The 12456-nt window shown below is 39.2% G+C and overlaps 1 protein-coding gene across 1 annotated transcript in view; it reads left to right on the top strand.

The window, feature by feature from the left end:
• The first annotated feature begins 388 nt into the window (after positions 1-388).
• Positions 389-12456, top strand: part of LOC149797679 (uncharacterized) — a 29195-nt gene continuing 17127 nt past the window's right edge. The window contains exons 1-3 of the mRNA XM_089960788.1: positions 389-489; positions 8127-8325; positions 11156-11268. Of these exons, the coding sequence (XP_089816914.1) occupies positions 423-489; positions 8127-8325; positions 11156-11268 (379 nt within the window). The 5' untranslated portion in view covers positions 389-422. The remainder of the gene's footprint in view (positions 490-8126; positions 8326-11155; positions 11269-12456) is intronic.

Here is a 12456-nt window from a genome sequence, read left to right as displayed (position 1 = left end):
GTGGAAAAACTACTACTACTACTAATTCTGCTACTACTAATGATAACAACAACAATAATGACTACAATTGTGATGACCCTCATTGACAATTTCGGCGTCATCGATTTCTAAGCTAAGCGTTAGCACCCTCAGGGGTAACTAATAATTCTTGCTGAAGAATTGAGCGTACAAAGGCTTACGATATATGAATCAAATTGCACCTCATTATAAAATGACTACACGCAGGCATATACGTTCGTTAAGGTATCATCTTACCGTCTTTTGTCTTTGAAACTAGGGAGAATTTAAAGTGCTTTGTAAAGAAAAAGTCAAAATCTATGGAGCTGACACAGTTTTGTAGAACAAAGGATTAGGCGTGAATTTGTTATACACATTATAGTTATTCACATATTTCACAGTATCGGAAGGTATGGGTTTTCGACATGGAACGCAATGCGAGGATTTTATTAATCGTGTTCCTTCATGGAATATCCGTTTATAGTGATACAGGTATCTGGAATTTTACTAATAATTCTCTCTGTCTCTCTGTCTCTGTCTCCCTCTCTCTCTCTCCATTGTACTGGATATACACAGGCAACACAAGTATATTTAATCACGAATTTGAACATACGTATTCTATACTGCATAAATAAAAAGTAAGATTTTAATGTAAATTCTTGCAGGACAGGACATTATGTGTGTGTGTGCGTTTGTGTGTGTGTGTGTGTGTGTGTGTGTGTGTGTGTGTGAGAGAGAGAGAGAGAGAGAGAGAGGCGGATTATATAAAAACAGAAAGTATTAAGCTGTGTACAGCGAATAAGCCAAAAAAGCATTAAAGACGTAAACATTTTCGGGTAAAACTTTTCTTAAATTCTGAAGTAGCAGGGACGTTCGTAGAATTGTTTGGGGTGGGGGGCAAACATGTGTTAGCTATTTGGGGTGAAATCGGGGTTGAGGTGGCAAGTGCCCCCCCCCCTTGCCTCTATGTGCTGTCGCCCATGTGGTGTAGCAACAATTATGGAAACGGTTGGAGAAAATAAGAGCTGAATTTATTTACACAGTTTGCTATGTCATGACTTTTAAAAAATTATAAGTATAACGTTCTTCAAGACATTATATCAGGCGTAAATAGAAAAACAAATCTTACCATACAAAAATCTGAACTCATTTTAACAATTCCAGTCAGGAGATTTTGGTTTAGGCTCCGATCCATTTATAAATCTTAGATTTGCGACACGAAGTTTACTTTTCCCTCAGTCGTCTTGGTTTGATGCGAATTAGAAAAGACTTCCAATCGTTATATGAGACATGCGGAGCTCAATAATTCATAGTGGAGGGTTAGCAAGAATTTATGCAAAATGCGTTAATTATAATTTGTTATGTCTGATTCTTTTCATTTCCTTACCGCAATGTGGATATCACCGTCCTTGAAATACGAATACAAATACGCAGAAGTGCTGTTAGACTGTTAGACATATTTGTTGATAAATGGATGATACGGGTGTATATCGGCATACACAGCTGTGAAATAGAAATTCAGGCTAAAGTTATCTCCCCTCCCACACAACACACGTTAAAAAGTCCCGCTAGGCGCTGAATATGTGTTTTGTTACCAAACCGAGCACCCCAAGGGCTGATCCGAATATTTACAGAACTTCAGAGTTTCCAGGAAGTTTCCGAAACTCCGGGGGTGGGGGTGGAGGAGAATGGTGTGATGAGACCTTGAGGCACAAATTCACATCTACTTTATTTTCTACTTTTATCCCTGACCGTTCCTCCCCTAAGTTGGCTACATTCTAAAACGCTATTTCCTAATCTACCGATGCACCAGTAAGGTTGGCTGAAACCAAATTTTTAAAAAAATATACAGACTAAAGGGTATACCGTGAGAGTAGCCTGTCTGGATGTGAAAACAAGTATACTTGGTTTAAACTAGCCGGTGAAGAGGTGTGTGGGATAAACTGTGTTGGTCAGTACTGTATGCGTATTGGCATAGTTCAGAAGAGTATTTAGCACTGATCCATGCAGGAAGAGTGTTATTGGAATATGGACCGATTACAGCATATGTGTGGGTTGTGGCAGGAAAAATCAGAAAGAGAAATGAAGTTAGTGGAGGAAAGAGCAGGGATATATTTTATTAAAGTGATATGTAAGTTATAAGTATGAAAGGGGCTGTTTCTATGATACTCATGGATGCTTTTTATAAAGCTTGCCCTACGTGGAGAATTATGTGTATTATCACTAGTGTGAAAGAGCTTCTGCAATACAGACAAATAACACAAATGGAATTATATGATGACGTGCTGAACGCAATACCGATGAGATGGGCTCTACAGTCAGCCCCACAACCAGTTCTGGCTCCCAGGGGCATGGTTGAGCCATCTATCCAAAAACGTTGTGGCTTTTTGCTTTTTTGTCATCTATTGCGACAGGGTGTGTTGTCATGTGTATTTATATTTTCAGTAACTTTTTGTACATGAATGCATCTATATTGTGTGTAACTTTTGTTTCTGACTGTAAATTATAATGATCATCTGTAAACACTATATTAGATAGCTATTTTTGTACATGGGTATAGGTTCTATCTTAAGATATTAATAGTGCCTGTGGATTGCATAGGATTTATAAATTGGTGTTTACGATCATTAATAATAATATTTGCAATACACCTATTTACGAGTTTCGGATGATTTCCCATTGGATAGGTCGGTCAAATGGGTTCTTAGAAGAATTAAGTTATTTCCCATTGGACGGGTCTGTCACGTGGGTTCTTTTGCGACGTGGGGAATTGTGAAATGTCACGTACTAAGTAGTAGCCGTATGTGTGTATATCAGAGCAGAACTGAGCAGTTACATTAAGCCCGTTTTAGAATCCTAATTCATAAGCCATTGTTTTAACATGAGTCTGCAGATGTGTTTACCGTTGTGTTTTGATATAATTTGACATTTGGTTTATTTACTTGAATTACAAAGTGCTCATTGGACCTAAGATTTTATTCTGGGACTATTCTGAAATTATTCATTGGAGCTCTGGACAATGCAATTGTGATATATCAGAACAGTTTGCAGACCATTTCATTCAAGCATCTGGAACTAATTCTGAACATTCTTGAGGACTTGTGATAGATCATTTGGAATTATTTTGGATTTAATTCATAATACTATATGTTCCTCTTAAATATTCATTTTATACCTTTAATCATTAAATTATTTGTTAATTTTTAGAAAGCTTGTTTGCTTCTATTTGTTAATTAGTTTATGTTTAAACAATGCGAGGAGTCGGTGTTACACGAAAGAAAGGAGTCTGTTTCTGTCTTTATCCAGATCCTAAATAGTGTGATGGTGGCGAAGACTGGGAGTTTTTCTATAATCGTACCGATATGAAAATAAAAGACGAACGTGAGACCTTCCAAGGAAGCGGTAGGCTGCCACATATGTTGCGAGAAGCTGGGGGTGACTTGGCGCGGGACAGCTATCACATAATCGGTACGAATGTAACATCAGGCCACGCATCAACCTAGAAATATTTATGGTGCCATTTGTGCAGCATAATCTGCGCGGCTACGGCGGGCACCTTATCATAGGCGCTATCTAAACTGCCTCGATGGCAAAATCAGTGTCATGCCAAATACTATGGAAATTTATATGGATTTTTTCATAGAAGTTTATAGATGGCAATATAAATATTCGCATCACAAGTCGGTACATCAGCCATGATATTGGCCTTTTTACCAGAAACGGCTTCTATCCCTATGAATACGTAATCAGTTAGGTACCATTCAGTAACAAAGCTTTCGATGACGGAGGCATTCTATAGCCAGTTCAGCCGAGTCAGTATTTCTGAATAAAGCTCCGAGCGCGCTAACAGTGTATGCTGCTGCTGATAGACATCTTTGAAGCCTTACGTGACACCTTAATCAAGGTCTGCGACCTGGACCAAGACAATAAGAGCTGAGACGCTCTTCTGTAAAAGACCGGCGTCCGCCAAGAGCTACTGACGAATTTCAACCTGTTCATTGACTCAGTGAAGAAATCTTGATGGCCAGAAAGAGGCATGCGGCAGCAAACAACCCTAGTATGACCTGGGTTATGATGCAGCTAAAGAGCTGGCTCATCTACCTAACGCTAACAATACATTTAGGGTTTGGCGACGATGTAGAACCTGGGAACGGGGCATTAAAGTGAACTGAAAACTCACTCGTACTCGATCGAGTTGGCATTAAAGGGCTACTTTCTTACTGGTTCCACAAGAAATTGTGTGTGCCAGAGAGGAGATAGAGAAAGAGAAAGCATATTAGCGTGGTTAGTGAAAGAACTAGAGCCTGAACGCATGTCCACAGCCTGCGATTAAAAGAACGTCTTTGGTCCACTACCAGTACCACTACTCCATACTAGTCTCTGAAGGCGACATTTTAACTGAATATTGGTGTTCGACGAGAGCTTGTGGATGGCTCCTACCTCTAGCTTTCCACCAGTTGCATTGGTCATGCTAAAAACATTTTTGAAATACCTCTTAAAATTTGTGAAGTACTCAGTCTTGGTCAAGATACGGCAAACGTGGTTAAGCCGTATTATGAGGAAACCAAGCTTCATACCCGGTTGCTGTCACTCGTTTCATATGTAGAATATCTTGGACTGCAACCTGATCGCTGTTCACAACATGAACGTCAGCTTTAAGCAAGCTGTTGATTTACTTCTACTAAACCAGCATCAAGGTAAGGTACGGTGGAATAGAGAATATTTCTTTACACGGGCATTTACAGCCTGCTCATAAAAATCATAACGGTGAGTCTGAACTGTGACACGGGTGAAAATATTCTCTGTATGACTCAAGCAATTACCCCAAAGAACATCCCGCTGTTCAGCCCCGCCGACACAAAGGGTCATCGGCAAGTTTAAACATAGATGCGTAGGGGTCACGATTGCAGCGTTTATTTGCATCTGCCTGAAGATGTACTTTATCCTGAGGGCAGACCAGCGGAAAATCAGGAAAGCCAAATAAATCTCAAGAGCAGTCTTTAAAACAATTTGAGGTACGGCCTGTACCTAGAGGACGTTACTGAGCGGAATGACTTTCAGCATCAGGTAATGGACATACGCAGCGACGATCACAAAATGGGGATATACAGAATGAATAGGAGGAGTCTCGTGACGATGGACACAACAAGTCGATGTATCCAGACGGAGTCCATGGGCATGCATGCGTTAACAACAAACAAACTTATAGTATACTCTCTTGGCTTCTTTGGCGGCGACCATTCAAGCGTCTATGGGCCATCGCTTCCATTTAGTATTGATAACCACCCTGCAGACCTCGAGGTAGACACATACATACATAACAATGGCCTCCCTCGTTAACTAAGTGGCACGGGATAAGCTTGTCCCGTTTGTGTCGCTGGATCAACACAAGACTTTCGAAACGTTGATTGTTACAGTCAGCAATGACAACGACACTGTCTAACCTTCACGGTAACCGAAATACGGAACGTGAACATCGCATGCACTCCATGTAAATGGAGCCTTAATGGCGAACGATAGCAGTACTGCAGTTTCCACAAAAGACTCACAAGAAAGCCTTACAAATGACAATGTGTCCATGTTTGCCACTCGGAAATTATTTGGTACGAAGATCGCAGTGTCCCAGTTAGAGCTCATGTAGCTTAAAACACAAACAAATCCCCCAAAAAAGCAAAAGACAAAAACATCAGCTGACAACAGCGAATTATTGTAGTAGCTTGTAAAACACAGAGACCGGAAATATGAACAACTTGTGGAAGAATGTCTGGGCTAACATGTGGCTGACAGAGCATATATATATATATATATATATATATATATATATATATATATATATATATATATATATATATATATATATATCAAACAGCGGTAATTGCACCCAAAAAAAAGCCCACACAAAAATACCCACTCACAAAAGCACTCTGGTCGTGACTCTTTTCGTGTCTCTTGGATGTCAAATTTCCGAATCTAAAGATATTATGGAAACTCACATTTTTTTTTACCACATTGCTATCTGGATAGCACGTCAACACGAAAGGTTAGAGATGTATACCCGTGTGATTGTTAATAGTCAAAACTCAAAGACCCACAAGATTTTAATGTTAGAGATTGAGGTTAGAGCAAAGGCGAAATAGCGCCTTGGCCTTCGTTAAAATATCTTTGCGCAGTAAACATCATGAGTGATGTTGACACAAAAAATGAGAGCCATGTCAATTGTCTCCGGTGTGGTGGGCATCCGAATCATGTCAACCATCATTGATGAACCGATTGCGGTTTCCCTTGAGATCGCAGCTCTGGCTTGTAGGCTGGTTTCCATGGCTGAAACGTTTTGTCACCTGGCGACATCCCCAAGGTAGAAAAACACGATGAGGTCCTCGATCCTATCGGAACCCAAACTGAATATTGTCACAGGTCATATGTACAAGGTCCTGAAAGACAATGCAATGTCAGAGGGTGCGTTTAAATTATAGATTTAAACTTATAACGGACATAAGTTCATCTGCTAGCTAATATCTGTCAATCCAAAAGCAGTTTTCCTCTGGTTAATGCACTATGGCCATCTTGGGTGAGAATACAGTCCTTTTTCTTACAGCTAAGTGTGGTGGTTGTCACCTCAGATGATTAGATATGCGTTTTATTCCTAGGGCAAAAAGAACATAAATATTCAAGAGGTAATTCAAATTATACACACCATCATATGTTTAAATTGAACCCCCGCTGAAATTCCAAAGTGAACCGAAATTCAGAAGGTAATTCAAACTAGATAAAAAATTACCTCAAGAGAATTAAGTTCAAACCCACCGTGGATGCAAACTTCTAACCCAGTTTTAAACTCACATTTCACCACAGTTAAAAATTCACATGTAATATAAATGTTAAAATTTTGAGCAAACACTGTCTTGAATCACCCAAAATTAATACTGCTTCATTATTTTAGCAAACGTGTTCTCGACTCTTCCAAAATAAACCGGTAGAAAAATTTTAATATTAACTTTATCAAAATATGTTTATATGTGCCATTGTCCATCCCAGTGCGGAAAATATTAACTAATTTCACAGTGCGGAAATGTATGATTTATTTACAGTGGCCTTTATCACACACAGGAAACTCTTGTGGTGTGCGCATTAATTTCCGACATGCGTAAAAATTCACTCTGTATAGAGACTAAAAGCATCAGTTCCTAATAGTCTACTGTCGAACAGAAAAATAGAACGTATGAAAAGTATGAATTTTGGTCTCACGGTCTCGACGCACCCTCATCCCCCAATATTTCAGTACTCCTGCAGAACTATGAATTGATGTAAATTCTAGGACGACCCATAGTATGGACTGGTGTAAAAACAATTGATTCAGAATCTCAAGAGAGCTTTAAAATCTCGAGTTCTTGAGGCCAAAATTCTAGCTTACATCTACAATATATAACCAAGAATGTGATATGCATGCGTTCCACCCAACCAGCAACCTATATGACTAATCGTATGTGTACGTGCTGTTGTGCTTGCTTGTATGCGTGTGCATGCGTCTGTGTTTGTGTGTGTCTGTGTGTGTGAGAGAAAATAAGAGAGAAAGAAAGAAAGAAAGAAAGAATGATGCTGACGATGATAGAGCAAGGTGGTCTATTCCGCTGTCTATAGACATCAATCTCATTAACTTACTGGCTTCGATTTCTGGGGTTAACGCTGCAGTAATCTGTAGACACTTCCCACTTTTCCCAGTCCTGTTTACGATTCAAAAATACATTTAATACTGAATTCGAAAAATTTGTCACAATTCTGCAGTCCTTTTACACACCATTGATCTCCTTTTGCACACCATTGATCTCCCTTTAACATAACACTAAGAGAAGAATATCTTCACTTTCTTTTTCATACGGGTTAGAAAGAGTTATATTACATGGGGGTGTGGTCGATGAGGGTAGAACAGAAGGAAGTTGACTAATACCCATACCCATGCACTGTCTATCCGAAGAGTGAAATGACTAATATAAATTTAGTATCAAGAGAATAAGTTCAAAAAGTACACTTTCATTCACTGGCAATATTTAGTAATTGACGCACCAGTATTTCATGACACACCAATTTATACTTGGTTCTCACAGTAAATTTTGTTTTCTTTTTATTCAAAGATGCCGCTTGTACATGGCCAACGTTTATCGCAGCTCCGAGTCTATGGAAAGACAGCGACAAGGGAAGTCTGTACTTTACAAATTCTACCAATATGGAAGGATGGATATATAAAATTATTACATCTGTTACAACCGAAGTCCGTGAGTGGCAATGTTTTTCCCACAATGTCACCAGTAGCGCAGGGATTTTAATACTTAAGTGAGTATAAAATATGATAGCTAGAGATAAAATAAATTCAATATTCAACTATATATAATTTCTGGAAACTCCTGTACCATACCGGCGTCAGACTATCGGTATATGTCCTTGCACTGGACTAAGCCATCGAGAACAAGGGGAGCCTCATATTCTGGACATGATTTGTTTACCTATGGTATTCAGTAAATCATGGTGATAACGCTACATCATTACTCTCATCAGCAATGTAAGAACAGTAGATGCAGCAGTATATGTGGTAAAAGTCCAGTTCAAGGGGCTTAAACATCGGGCGCCTATGGCCGTACCAAGGATCAGTTCACAAAGTTCTGCAGCCCCCAGCCAGCAACGTACTGACCCACCATGGTCTGCCTGCCTAATTCGGTGCATCGAACTTAGAGTTTCTTCTCGACAAACGGATGGCATGATTGTACCGAAGAACAAGAAAACATAAAGCTGATCAGGCTTGGAAGCCGAAAAGTCAGTAATATGTGTCCTGAAACGTCTGATGTCTGCAAGAAGTATCGATTGACTGCTGGCTGCATAAGCTGAATATTGACATAGCTCCTCTCCAGAAGGGATCACTAGCTGAAACTTGGTATATACGTGAGGACATTTACATGATCTACTGGCACTGATAGGTCACTGACGTTGTGAACATGGCATGGGTTTTTCAGTCAGTAACATATTAACGCAGAATGTCGAGATAGCAGTAGCATCATCTCACACCGCATGCCATCCGTTGGAGCCTTCGTTACAGTCATCAGCCCTGCGCCGATGCGCAAACTTCATCCAAGGACAAAGACTGCTCCTCGGACGTTTTACATAACAGTGGCAAACAAAGACATAATTTGTTGTGACTACACCAAAATCTGGTGATTGGCATCAACTCGACCTGATTATTACCACGATAAGCGACCTAGCCAGTGATGTCTCGAGCACCCTTATCACAGTGCAGACTGTGATACCGACCACTCACTTGTTAGCAGCAAAGGAAGTATGTAGCTCCTAAAGCGACAATGACTTAAACATGAAGGCATTATCATACACGACAGAAAGGAAATCCCGAAACGCATGTAGTTTGCAGAAACCATTAAGCAGGTTATATCTAGAGAAGGCATATAAGGGAATGCTAGGAAATACAAACTGCATGAGACAGAGGCAACTTCCTCGCCTTGTGAAATCAAGAAGGTTCTAGGTTGAACTATCACCAAGTTTGCCCCTTGAAGGCAATGGATGGCGAACTCATCAACGATAGGACCAGACAGACGTCTCGCTTAGTGGAATACTATCTTGAGCTCTGCTCTGTCGAAGAGGACATATCCTAGCTAGAGACTGATGCACTGCCAGAGTTATCGGTCACGGAGGAGCTTCGCAATGTATCATCAGTGCACAAGTTAATGTGGACCATACATTCAATAGAGAGCGGAGGTGCGTCTAGAATTCCATAGGAAGTGTGGAAGGTCTAGCCTGCTACAATATCTATATGATCTTCCCCTCTCTTAGAGAGGAGATGCCTGACTCCTTACGCTATATGAAAAAAGGCAACCTCGTGGACTGCAACAACTTCCACGACATCTCACTCCACAGCATGACGTAAAAGTCCTCTTTACAAGAGTCATATTGAGGAGACTACATGAATTTGTAGATCGAGTTCTTCTGGAAGCGAATGTGGTTTTAAAGCAGCAGATCAACAGTGAATATGATCTTCTTCAGATGTTATCTGCAAGAGAAATACAGAGAACAACAAAATTCACTCTACTTTGCCCTTGTCGATCTGACCAAGGCATTGAAAACCGTCAGCAGGGAAGTACTCTGTAATATATTCGGGAATAGCGGTTGCCTCACAAACCTCAAGCCTAACCAATTCGTTTCACGATAACATGCACCGTACTGTACAGTTTGATGGCCCCGCGTCCGACAGCTTCTAGATCAAGTGTGGTGTGAAACAGGGCTGCGTCCAGGCATCAGCCCTCTTCGGCATCTTCTTCTCCGTATACTATAGTTATATCTTGAAAGGCAAAAGGAAGGCATCAAACTTCATACCAGGTCCAATGAAAACTTATTAATCCTAGCCTGACGGAAAGCCAAGACTTAAATATTGCATAGCCATATAAGAAAAAGTCTGTTTGCAAACAATGCAGCATTGGTTGCCCACGCAGAAAGTTAGCTCCAGAACTTTGTTGACTGTCTTTCAGATTGAAGCCTGCTCCATGTCCTCATTTCCTATCATCGTTAAGAAAATGGTAGTCATGGCACAAGGCGTTGCACAACGGCTATCGATCACCATAGATAGCATTCCACAAGACGTAACCAGGAAATTCTGCTACCTTAGATCTACATTGCTAGATATTCTGTCACGTTTTGGAGACGAACAACACCCACATCGGAAAGACGGCCTCTACCTTTCTATATTATCACAAAATCTTCCTGGGATAACAACAAACTTGCATCCCATCCTTGTTACCACATGCAACTACCAGATTACCATTGCTGACTTCCTTGTCGAGTTTGATCACAGGATACAAGAGGGACGCGTCTCAAAGGATTTGCTCTGCAAAGAAGCTGCCAGTGCCAACAATATACACGTGCCATTCAAATGTTTTAAATAAACATTTAGTAAAGTTGGATTATGTTTTATAAACAAATACATTTTACGTCTATCTTATGAGTATACACGTATGTATGTTCTTATCAGGAGAGAGAGATGGTGAAAGTAAAAAAAAGTTAGGTTTTTATGTCTTGCTGGTAAATGTATAAATGTATCTAACATAATGAACATATACATGTATGTAATTATATCTGACTTCATGTGCACATTACTTATTTGCAGGGCTCTAAGTTCGTACTCATACTTCTCGGGGACAGTAAATCTTTACAGACCCTATATATGTATGTATTTGACGAAAATTACAGACTACTCCTACCAGTACTATTTAAAAACAGGTAAGTCGTGATTACCTCTTCAGTTGAAGAATTCTTTTAAATTAATTATTCGTCATTTAGAATAGCTTAATTTGTATCCATACAGTGATAATTTTAAGGTGCAGCATGATGGCAATATTCACTTTTTAGAGACAACATTTGTGAATAATTAGATTTGGAAAGTTTTATATGAAATATGCTGACCAGTTAAAAAGAGTTTAGGAGACAAAAACAATTTATCATTGTATTAGTTTTGAAGGAGAGATGATTTGATTTCTGATTTCATTATCTTTCTATCTTTAGGAAATCATGTTGAGTATCTTTCCATAGGTAGGCAGATAATAATTAGTAAACTTTAACTGCAGTTGCGTTCATTGCATCTTGATGGTGTTACTTAATGATCGCAGTGAGAAGCTCGAATTTCCAGAGATATTTCTAAAACCGTATCTTCAAGTATTGAAAGTAAATAAACTAAACTTTTGTGATATTTAAACCTTCTGCTTTATATTATAGGATATAGTTGGTTGCGTTTTTTGGCAACTTTGTATATTTAATTTATATTGTGTACCTGATTTTTGTCATGTTCGGGACTGAGGGTTGTGGAGTTTTGTCTACCGGACCTTTGGCATGCTTTTAAGTGGTAAACAACATGTTTACTAAAACAAAAGTTCAATGCCTAACCTTACTTCTGAGTTTAGTGGAATTTTCCATTAGTTTTTCCAGAAAATATTTTTGCGTCGCGTGTCAGAAACTTGGTAAAGAATTTTTCATTCCTGTTTTCTGTCAGTCTTTGGGAATCTCTTTTCAGAATTTATAGTTGTGTCCAGATATAGTCTGAGCGGAATTATTTATTTAAATTATTCATTGTAATTACAATGTGCTGATCGATATTTTGTACTAAATCATTCTTTTGGGATTATTGAGTATTGAGAACCCATTCAAATACATCCTGGATTTCTTGAATATATTACTTCAGGACATTCAAGACTATTGAAATTCATTCAGAGCATTCTATGCTTTTGGACTTGTGACAGAACATTTAGGATTTGGGAGGATTTAATTCACTATATTGTAAGTGTCTCTTAAATTTGCACTTTATATTCATAGAAAATACATTATGTGTTGAGTTTTAATTAAATAGTTCGTTGCACGTCCTTTCTGGTGCATATTTGAAGAACAAGAGTGGAAACAATGGCACTGTCAATGGTA

This window comes from Sinohyriopsis cumingii, chromosome 6, assembly GCF_028554795.1.
Source record: "Sinohyriopsis cumingii isolate HCF-2022 chromosome 6, ASM2855479v2, whole genome shotgun sequence".
Classification (NCBI taxonomy): domain Eukaryota; kingdom Metazoa; phylum Mollusca; class Bivalvia; order Unionida; family Unionidae; genus Sinohyriopsis; species Sinohyriopsis cumingii.
The sequence above is the reverse complement of the archived record's forward strand: the minus strand, read 5'-3'. Positions and strand labels throughout refer to the sequence as shown.